At 35.4% G+C, this 19,833-nt stretch overlaps 1 protein-coding gene across 3 annotated transcripts in view; it reads left to right on the top strand.

The window, feature by feature from the left end:
* Pex6 (peroxisomal biogenesis factor 6) overlaps positions 1–17,201 on the top strand; it is a 32,595-nt gene extending 15,394 nt beyond the window's left edge. Inside the window, exons 5-10 of one of the 3 annotated variants that reach the window (XM_074170348.1) lie at positions 3,100–3,267; positions 3,323–3,469; positions 9,373–9,546; positions 14,711–14,840; positions 16,346–16,485; positions 16,934–17,201. In XM_074170348.1, the coding sequence (XP_074026449.1) occupies positions 3,100–3,267; positions 3,323–3,469; positions 9,373–9,546; positions 14,711–14,840; positions 16,346–16,485; positions 16,934–17,079 (905 nt within the window). In that variant the 3' untranslated portion in view covers positions 17,080–17,201. Of the gene's footprint in view, positions 1–3,099; positions 3,268–3,322; positions 3,470–9,372; positions 9,547–14,710; positions 14,841–16,345; positions 16,509–16,933 lie in introns of all 3 variants that reach the window. The other 2 variants (XM_074170354.1, XM_074170361.1) reach the window with 2 other exon arrangements.
* The last annotated feature ends 2,632 nt before the right edge of the window (positions 17,202–19,833 follow it).

The raw sequence follows: 19,833 nt of genomic DNA, 5'->3' as shown, positions 1-19,833 counted from the left end.
CATGATTTCGGGGTCAAAGGTTCCATCTTCGTTAATGTCCCTCTGATATGGTAGAGCATTGAGACAAGCTTGCCCATTACATTGGCCACAAGCTAAAGAGCATTGCAAGCCCGCTTTCCTGCATCCGCATCGCGAACCACAACCACTCTTGCAGTTGCAGAAAATTGTATTTAGCAAATCTTCTGGAGCAGGTGGTAAAATTGTCATGATAGGCTCCAGAAAATCGTTTCGCATTGCCCAACCCCATACCTGGGGTTCCAAATCATGTCCTAACCAAGTTTGAACTTGATAATATACACGGTTGAAATGTTGATGAGCAGCTGCACTTGTTGGTGGTATATTTGAAAGCTGCACAGGTTTATTAAGTTTTGTAGACTTGACGTAATGCATATAACGAAGATGATCGAGACTTTTCACAGATTTTCTATTCAAAATGTCATTAGTGTAAATGGGAATGTAATTATATTATGATTTAAGTTTTTCTCTTAATTATTTTTTAATTTTAGTAAACGGTTATCAATATTATTGAATAGATATAGATTTAATGCATGAAGAAAATGATAAAATATAATATAATAGTTAATAAAAATTGACAAATATTCATAATCATTGATTTATCGATAGTTCATCAACTATATATGGCGCGTTTTCGACCGGAGGCACCGGTTGACCTGAAGTGATGCTGTGACCGCGCGCTCTCTGCCCTCTATCTCGAAAACGGTTCACCGTATAAAAAAAATTTTCAAACAAAATTTGTAGAGAATTTTGTATTCTACAATATTGATAATAAATACAAATAGCAAAAAACCCATAGGAAATGAGATATTTCCAAAAAAAGCGCAAAAAACCGATGTTTGTGACCTTCGACCTTGAAATTTAATAGTTGCTTACACCCTACCATATGTAGGTTTTGAGACAACTTTTAGGGTGTCAATATACAAGTATTTACAGACTTACAGCTGGGTATCTCGAATTCCGAGATTCTTACCTAATTTAAGCTTAAATGACTGGATTATGACGGTTATGGAATCTTACAAACTACACTACCCGGTGTAGTTTATGAGATGGATCTTCATCAAGTAACGGCCAGTAACGGCCGAATCAATCAGAAGATCAAGGAATCATTATATCTCTGTTCATTCCTTATGAAAAATAGAGAAGATATGACGACAACTTGTTAAAATACAATCAATCTGATTGAAGTAGAAACTAAACAATACAGCTCCCAAGTTCGGCCCTTGTAGAACACCTATATTAACGTCCAAACATTCGGATATTATATATCGTATTTTGTATCAGAGAAGTTTACTTGTATGGATACCTATTCTTTTCTATACTTCAAAAATGATTTAACCCATTTCAGTGAAATTTGCCTCAAACCATACAATTCCAAGAATTCTAATACTACTGTAAGGTTAACATAGTCGAATGCTGGCTTAAATCACAAAAGATTAGTGCCGGGCACACGTCAACTACAATGTATTCAACTACTTGATGGAAACCGTTAATTATCTGATTATTCCAGTTGAACCGATAAAAGATGACAAAATTAAAGGCTAGAATCACGAAAACAGATATACAGCAATTAAACCAGCAATGTTTTTCAAGAAAAGATTTGAGGCGATCGAGAAAAGCATATTCAAATAACTCTGATAATCCAGATGGATTTGTAACTGGTTTTCTAATAATTTGGATTATGTTTTCGTGAGAATTGGTGTAACCATTCAAATTTTGATAGTATTCAGAAATACGCCTGTTTTAATAAATAAATTCACCAAATGAGTCGGAAAGTGAAAGTGAATGAAGTTCTTTTTCTGTAAAGGGCTGTAAGTACAAACTTTCCGAATTGTAATTATCAATTAGCCCAAGATTAGCTGTTCTAGGTATGGTGTCCTAGAATCTCGTTGCCTGGCATTGCCACGTGTATCATTGGCATTCCCAATTTCTGACTCCTGTCGAGCCTAGAGATATTCTTCAGACTGATAAGTCGAAATAGCACTGTCTGGTGTTGAATCATGAATGCTTCGTTTATGGGTTGTTACCTTGCAGTGATACTGCAGTGAAAATCAAAAAGGGGAATTTTGTTTGGTGACCGATGTCGAAGCTTTTCTTTGTAACGAATCAATTTTGGGAGCATTGTTTATCATTAATATCGTGGTTTCAGTCGTCTGTCGATACTGTAGATGACGCCTTCGTAAGGAGAGATGTATATGCTCACTTATACCAACGTATCATTTGAGCTGTTCAGAAGCCAATGCTTATGTTCGGTACATACCACCGACTGACTGAGAATGCTACAGTCGTTCATAACAAGTTTACAAGTTTTCCTGGAGCAGCAGTGAAATTACAATCTACATTGAGCATATATGAAATATTCACTAATAATGTTTCATTAACGTTTCTTTCTATCGAATGACTAACTCCCGTATAAATTTACTTTATATTGAAGAATACACCTCATAAGTATATTTTAACTGAAACTGTTCCCGGATCTTGGCAGTCACTTGTTGGAATTTCCTTCTTAAGTTTGCCAGCGCGAGTGGATGATATCTTCACAAGATGCTACTAAAGAGTGGTAAGAACCTGATGAGTGCACAAGAATTTGGGTGGCCTCGAAACGTGTCCTGTGCTATTCAAAGATAATTTTCTCAAGGGTCCCAGTCTGTTGTCCCTTTCATGCTTCGCAAACTTTGTACTGATTGAAGATCAACAAAGTTAGGATACCAGCTTCTCGAAATACCAGTACGACGAGAATGTCGGGACTGACTATGCAGATCGAACTGGCCGAACAACCCGGAGGTGATTGGTCACCAGTGTACCTTCCTTCCTCACCGGCCATGCATAAGTATAGCGTGCGTACATGAGTGCGTCATTACCTCCAACATTGGAAACGATACCACAGACCTGTGAAAATACCAACCACTCGTACCGGCGAAACGTCCAACTGACGATGTCGTTAAAACATGAAATCAAAACAGTTTCAAAAGATGGCCACGAAGGCCTAATTTCCTACATATTTCAACTCTCGTTAATTTGCTAGTTTCTGTCAAAAAAGTCAATTCAATAGCAGTTCAATGAAGTCTTCCTGAATATTTACAGATTATATGCAGAATAACTATAATGAAAGTTTAGGGGCCCCAAAAGTTCCCAAAGTTCAGTGGTCAGATGTTGGTGGTTTGAGCAACGTGAAAGAAGAAATAAAAAAGACTATATATCTACCCTTGAGGCATCCTGCATTTTTGAAAAATTCTGGACTAAAAAGATCAGGTAATTTTTCGTATCAAATGTTCGATCGGCCAAAAAGTGAATTTTTAGATTTCAGGTATATTACTCTTTGGGCCCCCAGGAACAGGAAAAACTTTGATAGCGAAAGCAGTTGCCACTGAATGTAATTTGTGCTTTCTGTCTGTGAAGGGACCAGAGTTGCTCAATATGTATGTGGGGCAGTCTGAACAAAATATCAGAGAAGGTAAATTAACAACAACTAATAGGTATACCCAAAATGTTTCACAAAATATATAAAACACTCGTTTGCCACTCGCCAACGGATGTATATTTCAAAATTTCTCTAATAGAGATCATAACTAAATTTCTATTAAAGAGATCATAACTATATCCCTTTCGAAGATTTATGAACTGATTTTGGAGGACTATGGCCTCATCGACGTAGGAACACCTGTGAACACCATCAGTATGAGTTTGAGATTATATCACTCAATCATCCCAAGGTTACCTCTTGACTTCCTATTCGACTAATGCGAGGTTTATGTGGCCAAAAAGGGCCACGTTAGAATCGGTAAAAAGACTACGAACCCTTAATTCCAGGAAGAAGCGTAATAAAATGCCAGAAATTTGTGAGTAAAATGAAAATGTACCTTCTTGTAAAATCTAATCTAATAGCATCAGAAACATCACTTCTGCCTTTGTTCGATGTGCTACACGTGACGATGCGATCATTATTTGCGAATAAACAACTTAGTGCCCTTCTGGCATGTTGCGCCATCTTTGTTTTTCTTTGTTGATAAATTCTGCATTTCTTTCTCTTCCATTAGACCTGCTGTACGTGACGATCCGACTATTGTTAACGAACATGCGACTTTTTGGTATGTCACCATCTTTGATTTTCCTTTGTCGATAAACTCTACATTTCTTCCCCGTCATTTGACGTGCTACACATGACGTTGCGATTATTATTACCAAAGATATGGCTCAGTGTCCTTTTGATATGCTAGCTCTCGGTATAACTACCTATTCCAAATCCCAATATACTCTTCCCGTCATTTGACGTGCTACACATGACGTTGCGATTATTATTACCAAAGATATGGCTCAGTGTCCTTTTGGTATGCTAACTCTTGGTATAACTACCTATTCCAAATCCCAATATACTCAATTTTTTTATGTTTATCTACATGTGCTCATCTCCTCCTGATGATGCTAGGTTAGGTCAGGTTAGGTCCAAAGTGAGTGGGTCTATTCGACCCTCCACTGCAACCCGCAAGGGTTTATTGTGGTTCACACCTATTTACACTCGACCAAATAAACCCAACTTCTTAACGGAGCGGATTAGTTTGTATGGTGAGTGGTCTTTCAGGTAATATGGTAAGAGTACGGCTCTGCCGAACTCTAAAAATCTGATTCGGTCCCCAGCGGGGCAGGCACAAAGTATGTGATCTGCTGTTTCATCATTTTCTAAACAGAGGCGACACACACTGTCTTTCGACAGTCCGAGTTTCTGCATATGATGATTCAAATGACAGTGACCTGTAAGAAGGCCTGTTAGACATCGTAGTTCATCCCTGCTGTAGTCCAACAACTGTTTGGTATCAAACTTCCAAAGGTGAATAAACGCCTTGGAGTGAGCCAATCCTGGAAGATTCTGCCAGAAGTCCATAAATCTCTTGTCTGATGATGCTAGCTTGGTTAACGAAGATACGGCCTAGTGTCCTTCTGACATATTGGATCGCATCGTCGTCGCCGTCTCATTACCATACAATTTTTGTCGTGTCGTATTCATGCTTCATTTTAAAACCGGCAACACTTCATACGTCTCATCGCCCAATAAACAACGATTTATTTTACAACCGACAACACTGTAGCAACACACACATCATCCGTTATCAGCTCGATACGATCTCCATCTCTCTCACATGCATACGTCAAACCGTCCTCTCACTCTTACACACATCTCTTATACGGGTGGGGGCGGTTTGAAGAGCCGCTTTTCTAAGACACCCACACCAATCTTTTCAACCTATCTACCTTCCTACAAATGTTTTCTATTTTCTCTAGCCTGTCCTTTCTCCTTTTTTTCACCTGCTCTTTACCTTTCAATGACGTGTTCTCCTGTTTCGGGATCACTCCATTCTTTCCATACTTTTCTTTCCTCAACCATTCTTCACATTAAAAATTCAATAAAACTAGCCTATACTTGATGCCGATGACTATTTACTGCAAGATTTTTACTGAAATGGTTTTGCTGTACAAAAGCTTTCTCAAGCATCATTCTTGCTTGAAAAATCTGTTGTTGCAAGTTGAACTTTAATTTCTTTCAAATTTCGTAGGTATATCGTTTGTTTGAAGGTGGTTGACAATGTTTCGTGGTGCATTTCATTAGTTCGGACTTCCATTGTGTAATATGATATAAATTGATTTGAAATCCCTGAAAGAATCTGTAAAAAATTAAAAAGATTAGCTGAAAAATAACAATTATATTAAGCAAAAGAAACTGAAATTACAATGAAATAAAATGGAAGCAATAACGAAAAAATTTAAATATCAACACGATATAAAATATACGAAATTCATTAACAAGAAATGAAAATTAAGAATTAAAAGATTCCAAACCAAGTTTCAATATTTTGATGTTTTCAACCAACAAACATCCATTTTTATATACTACACTAGTACTATGTTGCTGTATCGCTGCTGTTCCAATGTTTTGACAGAATCAGAATCAACAAACTTAGACGTGCGCAGCGTTATACAACAGTTCTTTCAAAAAATTGTTCTACAGCGCCATCTAGTGGCGAGTTACAGAAAAATTGATAGCCCTAAAAACCTTCTCTATGAAAAATTAGTTATACATGTCAAGTTTCATCACGATCGGTTGAGCGATGTAGAAGTTTATCACTTACCAACCAACCAACAAACATCCATTTTTATATATTAGATTCAGTTTCTTTTGCTCAATATAATTGTTAATTTTCAGGTAATCTTAGCTAATATCATACTAGTACTATGTTGCTGTATAGCTGCTGTACCAACCAACCAACCAACCAACAAGCATCCATTTTTATATACTAGACTAGTACTATGTTGCTGTATGGCTGCTGTTCCAATGTTTTGACAGAATCAGAATCAACAAACTTAGGCGTGCGCAGCATTATAGAACAGTTCTTTCAAAAAATTGTTCTACAGCGCCATCCAGTGGCGAGTTACAGAAAAATTGATAGCCTAAAAACCTTCTCTATGAAAAATTAGTTATACATGTCAAGTTTCATCACGATCAGTTGAGCGATGTAGAAGTTTATCACTCACCAACCAACCAACCAACCAACCAACCAACAAACATCCATTTTTATATATTAGATTAGACAATGGAAGTCTGAACTAATGATGTTATGTTCATGATGTTCATGTTATAACCTAATTTTAGTGATTTTACTTTTGTGATTTCATGTATATGTTATTTATATTTCGCACAAGGCTTTGTCAATAAGAATTTATTCTTCAGACAATAAAGTATATTAAAAAAAAAAAAAAAAATATCGTTTGTTCAACCTGATGAATTTTTACTTTACTATAGAAATCTCCGTTATACATTTCAAAGTTCAAAATAATACCACAGGAGAAAACCAAATTCACATGCTGCATTTATCGACCGCCTAGTGATACACAATATAGGGCACTATTTTATCAATCATCCCACTGCTGAAATTTCCATATTCGGTGACTTCAATGTGCACAATATCGAATGGCTCGAATTTTCAAATATCAACGACGAACAAGGTCGTGAAGCTGAGGCTTTTGCAATAAGCAGCGGACTTACTCACATTATGAATGAGCCAACCAGGATTCCTGACCATGATGGAGAATATGCTAGTCTTCTGGATCTATACCTAACAACCAATCCAGAAATTTACACAGTCACCGTAAGGCCTCCTTGGGATCTGACCACAAACTCATGTCAGTGATGCGTGAATTACCGATAAATGTTGGGGAACAATATGAGCCGCGCAAAGTTTGGCATTACAGATCAGCTGAATGGGAGGATCTTCAAGACCATTTCCGAAACTTTCCCTGGCTAGTTGTTTGTTTCAGTTCTAAAGATCCATCAACTTATGCTTTTGAAGTCACGGAAGCTATTCTATCATCCATGGATGCATGTATTCCTTTTTAAATGAAACGACCTTTTAACGGCAAAACTTGGTTCAATAAAAATTGCGAGCAAGCTATCACCTCCAATAATCTCGCCTACCGGCTGTGGCGCAAAAATCCGATAACTGAACGCAACAGCTGCAAACTTAGGATAAATGAAAGCAAAGAATTCACAATCAGAGAATTAGGGATAAACTGCTCGCCAATCCCAACGGATCTAGATTCTTCTGGTCGGTAGCTAAAGCTGTTAATCAGAACTTTACAAAATCCACAATTTCACCACTAACATAAGTGGGTGGTTCAATTGCAATAACAGCTATAGAAAAAGCAAATCTACTAGCTGAACAATTTGCGTCCCACTCCACAGTCGATTTTCTGGGAAAGGCACCACCCGCAATTCCCACACTAGAATCCACAATGCCGAAAATTACTTTTCGACAGTGGCAGCGTCTACTCAGGCGAAATTTGAAACAGCTCATTATCATCAAGGCGTCTGGCCCTGATGAAGTGCCCGTCATTGTACCTAAAAAGTGAGCAAATAAACTCGCACCAGTAAATTAGCAGACTCTTCAACCTGTCTTATAAGAAAGGGGTTTTTCCTTCTTGTTGGAAGATTGCTCGCGTTCAGCCTATTCCCAAAAAGGGCATCATGGTGAAAGTCGTAAACCACCAAATCCCCAAATATTTGGAAGGCTTCAACATATTGAGCGATCATCAATATGGTTTTCGGAAAAAGATCAACAGGCGACCTTTTATCATATGTCACCCATATTTGGAATAACTCTATCGAGAAACATGGAGAATCAAGAGCTGTTGCGCTTGGTATTTCTGAGGCCTTTGATCGTGTGTGGCATGAGGGTTTGCTGGCCAAACTTCGATGCTATGGCTTGTCGGATCATTTTTGTGTATGGCTCTTCAGCTTCCTGAAAGAACGTTTCCTGCAAGTGGCCGTCGATTGATATCTCTCGAATACTTCAACCATCAACGCTGTTGTTCCCCAGGGATCCATCCATATTGTCTCACACCTTCTTTTTATTGTATATCAACAACATATTGGAAAGAACCAAACATTCAATATTTTGCTTTGCTGACGACAGCACTCTTGTCTCGTCATTCCATTTGGATTCCAGGACTTCGGCTACGGAGGCACATCTTTACCGGCAGCAGGATGTTACATATCTTAATGAGGATCTAGAAATGCTTTCAAATTAGGGTGAAAGTAACCAGGTTCAATTCAATGCCACAAAAACCCAGGCATCGGTTTTCTCCAAGAAGATAAATGTCTCCGAACCGGATATAATAATGTCAGGTCAGACAACTTCGCTTTCTGCTTCGATAAGTTTGTTGGGGGTTAAAATGGTAATCAATATGTCTTGGCACAATCATGTCGCGGGAATTGCAAAGGCTGCTTCCCAAAAGCTTCGAACACTTTTCCGAACCAGAAAACTGTACACACCTCAGCAACTTTTGATGCTTTATAAAGCTCAGATTATACCTTCTTTGGAGTATTGTTCTCATGTATAGAGCTCTGGCCCCAAACATACCCTGAAGTTGCTGGATTCCTCCAGAGCCATTCGCCTGATTGGAGACGCGAACATCACGTGCGACCTTGATAGACTGGAACATCGAAGAAAGGTTGGAGATTTGCCTATCTTCTATAGATACTTTCACGGGAAGTGTTCAAGTGACTTGACACATTTGATTCCACCAAGAGCGGTACATATCCGAAATACGCGACGGACTGTGGCAGCTCATCGTTTTGAGGTTCAACTCAGTACACCTCGAACTTCACTATTCAAGAACTCTTTCATCTGGAGAACTGCGTTCATGTGGAAAAAACTTCCTGAGAACGTTTTTCCAAATGGACGTTTAGAACTATTACTGTATATCTGCAGACGTCTTACGAAAATCACCATGTGGCCGATATTCAGCAAATATGTTTATCGGATCTAATCCATATACTTTTCATTATTATCATTTTTATTTTTTCAGTATTCGAAAGAGCTCGACAGGCGTCACCTTGTATAATATTTTTCGACGAACTGGATTCTCTTGCCCCCAACAGGGGGATATCCGGTGATTCGGGAGGAGTTATGGATAGAGTTGTCTCACAACTTTTAGCCGAGATGGATGGGTTGAATGATTCAGCAACGATTTTCATCATTGGTAAGCATAAATAAAACTATGAGTCAGACCTGATTTTATGGTACAGACGAATGATTTGAGAGAAAATGACAGGAAATCGACATCGGGTGGTTGATGAAACTTTCCTTTCAAATCATAACATGTTTTGTGCTGAATACGCAGGGTGCCTAATAAGCCATGGTGATAATGTTGAGTCCGATCCTTCGAGTAAATTTCATTTTCGTAATTTCTACCAAAATCATTGTTTTCGAAAATTTTTAATGATTTTTTTATTTCAAAAGTAGGTAGGAGGATTATTGGTCGTTCATTTATAAAAAATCGAGGTTCTCAGGAAATCAGAAAACTTATCTCAAGATAATCCAGTCAAAAATGTACTTTCTTTTTATAAAAACTAATACATTCTTCATTAATTAAAATATGATTCTCCTTTATGCAAAACATTTTTTAATTTCCAACCTATAATATTTAATTGAGTTATAACAATAAAAAATGTTGGTTCAATGAGAATATCATGCTTTCAAAAGGAACTTAAAGAAGGAAAATACACATTAAAATTTCAAAAAATATTCATAGTAAGTGCTCTGAATGTCTCCCTGCAGCTCTGATGCATAAGCTGCAGTGTCGAACAAAATGACTGCAAAATTCTAAATGCTGGCAGATTATTTTGTATCTTTTGCACCATATGACGAGTTCATCCCCCATGAAGCCTCAAAAAATCAAGAGGTTGAGATCCGGGGATCGAGGTGACTAAGAGATTTTTCGTGTTCGCGTAAAATTCATGTAACCTGGTTGTCATCATAAACTTGGGTTCGTCATTTCCGATGTGGATGTCCGAATGAATGGCCTTCAAAGTACGCATAATTTACGAATGAAAACCCGATTGTTAGGATGATTGTTTATATTCGTATGTCGCTCATCATATATCTTTGATGCCTCTCAGGCATTCCGTTGCATGAGCCTTAATTAAAATACATTCATGCATGTTTCCTGAGGGCGTATGGTATATTTTTATTAACATAAATGGGTCTTTTATATTTTCAGTTCCATAAAGACAAAATTGAATTGCATTGTGATTATTATTTCAGTTTTAGTCCCATTCTTTGGAAAATGTGTCGAATACTTTTTTCAATAGATTCGACGGAATATAATTGTTATAGTACACTAGTGAATTAAATTTTTCAGTATGTACTTTATACGGTCGAACTACCATTTTTCAGTGAAGGAAAATTCCCTGTCATCCAAATGATCTTGATAGTTTACGATGTACGAGTACATCGAAAATTTACCTTGAAAACTCTGATACTGTTCCAGAGATTATATTATTATAAATTCTGGTTTTTCGTTATATTCAGTACACATTTCAGTACTGGACATCGCAAAATCGTCCTTTTGTTGGCGATAACTGCCGCCTCAGATTAAAGAGGTTTCTTATGATGGTAAACATCAAAGGTGTGGGTTTCATATTTTTCGACTCTAGCTTTGATCTCTTGGACTATCAGATTCAGGAAACTTCCTTTGACATTCCTCATTTGACTATATTCCTTCTTTACATCAATCTTGTCAATTTTTGAAATTTTTGAATAGATTTTCTTGTTTTCCGTGGTTATGTTTTCTCTTCATGTCTTGTGAATAAGTATCCCTAAGCAAATAGGCTTGTCATTGGTATCTCTTGGCCCTTTGTCTAAGCTTTTGCATTCAAATTTGCATTTTTCTCGGCGTTTTTGTTCTCATCCTTATAATTCTGATTTTCTTCTCGTTTATCTTCACCGACTACAGCAAAAGGAACAAACTTTGAATCGCAATGGGATGTGACGCCAATTCACACCATACAGCGTGGGGCAGCACGAATTAAATGAGTTACTCTTTGATTATATGCTAGGGGAAGGGCTGTCTGTAATTAATGAGGACTCGGAACCAACTTTTGTCACTAGTAATAAGCAAGAGGTATTAGACTTAACCGTCAGCTCAGCGTTCTCTGAGCAACAAGATACACCATTGGTCTGTATCTACTGAACCTTCTTGTTCAGACCATAAATATATTCATTTCAATATTGAAACAGGTCTAAGACCAGTAGTGGAATATTCTGACTCAAAATCTACTGATTGGAGTGGGTATAAGAACTCCCTCCAATCGTACCTTGAGGACGGATTCATTACTATTCACAGTTGTACTGATATGGATACAGTAGCGGAGCATTTTCGCGAAGCAGTGATCTCATCCTATCATGAGAACTGTCCACTGAGGTTTAAAAGAGATAATTATAAGTCTTCTTGGTGGAACAAAAGGCCTGGAAAAACAAAGAAACGAAGTTCGACGAACCCTCAATCGAGCTAAAGAGTCAGGTAACTGGGAGTTTTATAAAGCTACTCTAACGACATACAACAAGGAAAATAGAAAGGCAAAACAGGAGTCCTGGAGGAAGTTCTGTGAGAGTATCTCTGATTTACCTCGCAGCGCAAGAATTCACAAGATTCTCTATAGAGGGTCGCTTAAGCGACCCGATGAAACATTCACGACCTCTAGTATCTGTTGAGGAAGACTCAACAGATTGTCTCTGGTCTGAGTTCCTGGCCTGGAAGGCAATGAGGCTGCTCACTCCCTTACAGAGAAGGGGGCTGTAGGCAGTTTAATCGGACCAGAACCTGTCATTTGCATCGCTTTAGGCTTTAGATTGAACCCTTGGATGGCAAGAAGATTCATGGACTTCTGACAGAATCTTCCAGGATTGGCTCACTCTAAGGTGTTTATTCACTCTTCGGAGCTTGATAACAAACAGTTCTTTCACTACAGTAGGCATGACCTACGATGTCTAACAGGCCTTCTTACAGGTCACTGTCATTTGAATCATCATATGCAGAGACTCAAACTGTCGGACGACAGTGTGTGTTGCTTCTGTTGGGAAAATGATGAAACAGCAGAGCACATACTTTGTGCCTGCCCCGCCGTGTACCGAATCAGGTTTTTAGAGTTCGGCAGAGCCGTACTCTTATCATCAGACCTGAAAGACTACTCACCATACAAACTAATCGGCTTCGTTAAGAAGCTGAGTTTATTTGGTCGAGTGTGAATAGGTGTGAGCCACAATAAACACTTGCGGGTTGCGGTGGAGGGTCGAATAGACCCACTCACTTTGGACCTAACCTAACCTATCTTCATCCTATCTGTTACCCCCTTCTTCGTTATGTATATCTTGGTAAATTTTAGTCCGCATGTGAATTGTTTTTCTTGGTTATATTTTGTCCATCTCCCGTTGTGAAATATCTGTAAGCAACATTTCATGATCTTGGTTTTTCTTAGCATTTATTCTAATCTTCGTGTTCTTCTAAGTTTAGTTCTCTTCGACTCTTTGTTTTTGGTTTTTCTTATTATTCTTAGTAGGTTGATTTTCTCATTAATTGTTTTTTGAACCTTCGTTATGGAACCTTGGTCACAGTTTCATCGTATTACTCAGTAATGTATTAATTATTCAATTCACCGTATACAGTTAACTATTGAGGATATGAATACACCCAAAATGAAAATGTGTTGAATGTATAAATGTATTGACCATTGATTGACTATGTATTGAATGCTCATAATTTCGTTACAATTTGTTCAATGTATTTATATATAGAAACATTATGAATTGAAATGGAAGAAATTTTTCAGGAAAGATTCATATTTTCGGAGAAGTAGAAAGCCAAAAAGATTTCGTTCCCAAGAGGCATTATTTTCTTCGTTATATATTTTTATCGCAAAGTTCCATCGAAGAACTAACAGTGTAGAAATTCAGTTACATCATAAAGATGTTAGATCAGTGTATGCTACCGTTATTCAAAAAGATACTTTAGGCCAGTGTCTCCCAATTTTTTTTGTGCCATGCCCCACCTTGCTTTTCTAAAATTCTTATTCCCCCCTATGTAACATACATAACTTCTAATATTAAAAAATGTAACTGTAATATTAACTCAAATCATGGGTTTTTGGAAGAAATCACTAGGAAATTGTTAACAAAACACAGTATGTAAATTTTCAAAACATATAATGAAAAACTGAAATTTAAATTCCAAATAATATTAATGGAATTATTTCTATATCAATTCATTATTTTAATTCAGTAAGATCCTTGCACTTGATGCTTGCTGCACAGAGATTTTATATTATTCTCCTATTCTTCTGCTAACAGAATTGTTACTGAGTGGCTTAGCTTTTACATCTCTCATATTTTTCAGGATCCGTTTTGAGAAATGCTGATATTCACGGTTTCACTATTGATAAATAGCCGCAAGAACACCATTAATATTTGAAATATGAGCAGTAAATAGAGACTTTAATGTTGTTCTATTTTCAAAATTTTTCTTTAAAGTAATTCAAAACTTAATTATTATGAACACTATGTTTCGCCTTCAAATGCGCCTATCAGCCGGTATGAACCCAAATTTCAAATATTCCTCCAAATATGGACAAGTTTTTTTCTTACTTGCACCACTCATTCAACTATGGGATATCTATAAAAAATAAATATAAAATCAATAAAAAATTAAATTCAAAGTGTTAAAATTGATTTAATGTGACATAGAGTAAACATAGACTGAAAAATCAATATGTATTTAAATGTATATAACACAATTACTACACTGCCACCGCAAAATAATACCATACTTTTACCATTTGACAAAATTTTATGATGGTTTTAAAAATAAAATCAAATACAATTATATCTATACAATGTGTATATTTATTAAATCAACGAGCTTTTACAACAATTTTAACGGACACTTATTTCAAATTAACACCAACTGAATGCAGTAAAACACCACAGAAGTTGCGATGGGCCATTCAGGTGCGAACATTAAATTTGGCAACGAAATCTAGCATTGCATTTAAATGACCCCGAGCGAAGCGGTTGAACTTGTGTCGAGTCCATTTTCGAATTGCCCCTACTCAACAATCAAATTGCCCCCCTGTGGGGCGTGGGCCTCACTTTGGGAAACACTGCTTTAGGCATTGGTAAAAATATCCGAAAACAGAGAAAATGCATCTCAAAAAGCTACATTGACCATCCAAAACAAAGAAGATTTATTTTTCAAATTCATCAAGAGTCATTTCGATGTTTATTGCCTGAATATTATTCGAGGATTGCAAACCACCAATTTCATATTACTTATTGAGACAGACTTAACCAATAATATTTCATTTACTCAGGAGCAACGAATCGTCCAGACTTAATTGACCCAGCTCTCCTGAGGCCCGGAAGATTTGACAAGTTACTGTATATTGGTCCGTGTACAGATAAAGAATCGAAACTTTCAGTCTTAAAGGCTCTTACACGAAAGTGAGTATGAATATTTAGTAGTTTATATTGAAAGTTATATTTTTAGGACTGACTATTTTTAGGGAAAGAAAGTTTTTGGCTTTCTACTACTCCTTCTTGATACAAAAAAATGTGGGAATCTTCCAAAGAATGGAAGGAAGCAATACATTTTAAAAGATGTAACTCTATCCACAGATGTGTAAATCATACAAAGAAGTAACTTTCAGACACAATCTGGAAGAAAAAGCCCTCCTGAAACAGCTACTTTCATATAAACATTGAATTACACGAAAGAAAAATTCTTTCGAAACAAATACTTCCATATGAACATTGAATTATTCAAAAAACACTTTTCTCTACTCAGTTTGTATTCCAAACATTCGTTATGGATTTATATCAGAAATCATTTATAGGATTTCTACACAATATACTAAAGAAAGTTACTTAATTGGAACACTGTCATCCTCACTGGTAGACATCGATGTTTCGCCGTAAGAAACTTGCCGTTTTTCTAGATCTACTTTGACTTAGACTAGATACACGTTCGTCAAGAAAATATTGTTTGAGGTGATTTTCAGTAGTCTGATCTAAACCTTTGAGAATTTTTTGTGAAATTGAAAGGTTTGGTAATCCAACTAATTGATCAAATGTTGTTTTTGTTGGGAAAGTGATCAAAAATATTCATAGATGAACAATTTATTTTATTGCCAACTTTTCGTACTTCATTAAAGCCACAATAAAATAATTTCATAACAAAACAGTATTTATGCCAATACATAATGCAATGACATAATTTTTGTTTCCTAATATTGTGGAAAAATATAATTAAAAAAACTGAAAATGCAACTTACCAAACATTGAAATAAAGTTGAATATATTACGGACAACATTGGTACAAAGACCAATGAAATTGAGAGAATAACAACATGAAACCACAGACACATTGATAAGGAATATGTTATCTAGATGAGACCACTGATTAGAATTGGGCGTTCGATTCAACAAATTGAAATGAGTATTTTTTTAACCCTTTTTTATTTGAAAATGTGGATCATCTTTTTAAAGACCCGTTTATCTAATCTACAATTTTGGGGTTCACAAAGTCAAAACTGTGGTTATTTTCTCTAATGTGTTCAACGAGGGCTGTTGGGTTGACATAATTCAATTTTTTGCATCTCTTCCATGTTCAGACAACCTGTAACCTGTAACGTCCCCTTTGTCCATTATAACATTTCTAAAAATTACAATGATTGTATATATTTGAAAGATTGGAAAAAAATCTTGTTTTATTGTTGAATATCTGAAATGAAAACCATTCTATATTTCTTCCTCTATATAATTTATTATTTTATTATTTATTTTCAATACATACATTGAAGAAATTATTGTCATTATTTTAGATGTGAGTATTGTTTATTTGTATAAAATTTTAATTATTTTGACGAAATACAATGGATTACTCACAGAGTAAAATATTGAGGTTGTAGACCAACCAATTGAGTGAGACTTGAATTTCTTTATTTTAGATTCAGTCTCTCGAATGATGTCAATTTAATCGAAGTTGTGAAAATCAGTCCGAAGAATATAACGGGGGCAGATTTTTATGGAATTTGTTCTAGTGCGTGGTCATCGGCTGTGAGAAGACTTATCAAGAGAATTGAAAACGGTAATTGAACGTTATGTTTGAATGTAAGCACAATGTCTCGTTTAGATAATGAGATTTTAAGCTATAGATTTATTTTTTGTTGAAAGTTTCTGTTCTATTCAGATGGTAATGAATTTAAATTCTGAAAACAAAATTCATTTTCTTTATAATTTTATGAATTGCGTATTTTTGATATCTTACTTGTGATAACAGAATATAAAAATGCTGGTTTATTGAAAGATTCATTTCTTTACAATATTTCAGCAAAGCAACTTTAATAATCTGGTATGACAAAAAATAAATAAAATAAGTCATTCCTCTTCTCAGTGTTGAAAAAAATCCTTTGGAAAAAGTATTTTTTTAAATTATTCAATTGTGTTTTGTCATATCATTGAAAATATTGAAGTTTCAAGTAATTGTGTTTATGAGTGTTTACTAAAGATTCAGCATAAATGTTTTCTGTTTTTAGGTGAAATCGATTCTGAATACGGCCAAGATGTTATTGTTAATTTTCAAGATTTTGGGGAAGCTATGATGAATGTCAAGCCATCCATAAAATCTGAAGATTTACTATATTTCGAAAAGTTGAAGAGAGAACTTGGATCATATCAATGAATGTAATTGTGTATATGAACCAACTTATCTGATATGAATTGTTTCATTGGTTATTGAAATGGATGGAGACTTTTCAAATTGCTAAACGAAATTCTTGTGTTATATAACCTTTTATATATCTACCTGATTTGTTTTATTCCTTTTAAGATGGTGTTAATTATGTGTAGAAGATTTCCTCTGATTAGGAAATCAAAAAATAGTCAATAAGTTGTATTTAAAATTCTACAACAATCCGATTGAACAACAATAACAATCATTTTTAATAAAAAACGTGATCCGTTTGTTGAATTACAGTAATCGTCCAAGAAGAGAAAGTACGGAGATTCGTTCACTTTTGTGATCTCTTCATTATGCAATAATCTGAACGGATAATTTGAAAACGATTCCTTGAAATGACAGACTGATTTCGCTAAAAATCAAACGATTCAATGAAAAAACTTAGTATCTTTCGCCGACCTTTCGAACTTCATCAAGTTTATTATATCTCAATATTTATGTAGAATGAATTATTAGATATCCGAAATCATTTTCGTAGAACTTTGTAGATAATCTTGATGAAGTTAGAGACGTCATCGAAATATATGGATTTTTTCCCGAATTGTCTAACATTTCTCATTGAAACTGTCACGTGGAGTGAATATTTTTGAAGTTGATATTTTTAATAGGGTTCAAACAAGTAGAGGTCCAAAAAAGTATCCACAAATAAACTTTATAATACATAAAACATTCGATCTCATAAAAATCGGTAACGATAAACATTCAATGATCTAAAATAATTTTGGAAGTTCTTTTGGAAGCAAATAAAGAATAGAGAAAACATTGAGAAAACCACAGTATTTTCTGAATGAATCACGAATTCTTGTATTATTGAGTAGATTCGGACCTCAATGAATTTTGAAATAAGCAACAAAGAAATCTGTGTCATCCCTATGCAAAATGTCCCAGAATTTAGTGAAAACGTGATATATTTCTTATTTGTAAAGCTAGAAAAATCAAACAAAGCCAGTGTTTCGAAAATGTCATAGTGCTCTTCCTAAATCAATTTCAAAATCGTCATCATTGCAGTTTCAAGAAACTACACCCCCACCTTGTTTTTTTGAAATGGCATCCCCAGAAAAATTTCATTGTGTGTTTACATATTACTGTAAATACTATCGCCCATCATTTTTTATTCAGGGTTTTCCAGAATTCAATTAACACGTGATATTCTCGGCGTGAAAAGAGATGCGGGAATGAAAAAATTCAACTTGAGATGTTGAAAAGTATTCCTGAGAACATGATCGACACCACGTTAACCAATTCTCAATAAAATATTGTTTATTTTAGTTTTTGCAATGGCACCCCAAAAAAATTAAATCTCTCTTCGAGTCTTCCTGTCATTGTTGATATTGTTATAAATCATTTTTGATATTCAACGAAAGTCATTTTTTGTGGAGGAAAAAATCTGTTTTTATCGACCTTTTTTTTTGGGTAATTGTTACCTTCCACAATCTGAAAAAATATAAAAATTATAATGGAGAACTTTATACAAGTGTAGATATTTTGATAAAAAAATTGCACTCAAATAATAATCTTATCAGCAACATAAAACATTTAGAAGTACAAAAAAGATTTTTGCTTCAGTTTCAGTCCTCCATTACAAATCTATTTAAGCACACAGCTGGAAATAGAGTTAACAACCTATTAGTCTATTGTGTGTTTTTCCATTAACCAGCTGTTGCCCCTTCTACGAACAACTGTCAAAAGTCGAAATTTGTGCGAGCCAAGTATTAACGTGGTTTTACCTTTCAACGTGCGATTCCTAACACATTAAATGTTCTGCGATATGCACAAATTTTAGTTGAAGTGTTAGCACCGTGCATATTTACATATTTACCGCTCTTTCAAAAGTCATTTGATGCATGATTTGCGGCTCCCAGATATCGATAGAAGGCTAGAATTTATTGCACGTATCCAAGCTATGGTATATAATAATTCAAGTTTCCAGGTGTCAGTCTGGGAAAGGAAATGAAGATTTTTCAGATCTTCACTGGAATGTCGTACTTCATTATTCACCCGTTTACTGCCTACATCATTTAATATATATTTTTTCATCAATGGAAATTTAATATTGAAGTAGTATAAAAAATTTCCATGAAAGACTGGAATGGAACGCCATATTTACATCAATATTCGCGTATATACCCAGACCAATCTTCATTCAATAGATCTCTTGAAAAATTTGCAATTGACATATCATAGAAATTTCTTTTGTAATGAGATGGTGGTCTCTGTTTGGAGTTTCGATATTGAAGTCCACATGACGCTTCTATGGTCTGATATGGCATTGTCAAGAATACAGGAAATCCAGTCATTAGTAAAATTCATCAATTTTAGATAGTCATTATTTGATGTTTTTGCATCGATATTAAAGTCGCTGCAGATCATAATCTAAACATTTGGTTTGAAAAATTAATTCAGTACATCTTCAAGTGTTTCAAGGATTGTTTGCAGATTCCCAGATGGAGATCTGAAGAAATTTAAAGTGAAGAGTGTATTGTTTTAGATTCATATGAGAATGCTGAGACTTCAAAGTCTTTTTCGCAACAGAATTTGTTGATGTCAATACATTTCATTTCAATATTATTTCTAACCCAGATTCCAACACCACCACATCTGACTGAAGTTCTACAATAGCAGTCAATGAGATGTAAGTTTTCAATAACTCTGTCAGACAAATAAAACATATATTTTTGAAGGAATTGATATCCATTA

The sequence above is a fragment of the Leptinotarsa decemlineata genome, unplaced genomic scaffold, assembly GCF_025532065.1.
Source record: "Leptinotarsa decemlineata unplaced genomic scaffold, Ldec_3_MD MMD2_P_RNA_scaffold_11, whole genome shotgun sequence".
Classification (NCBI taxonomy): Eukaryota; Metazoa; Arthropoda; class Insecta; order Coleoptera; family Chrysomelidae; genus Leptinotarsa; species Leptinotarsa decemlineata.
This window is presented reverse-complemented; position numbering and strand designations above follow the sequence as displayed.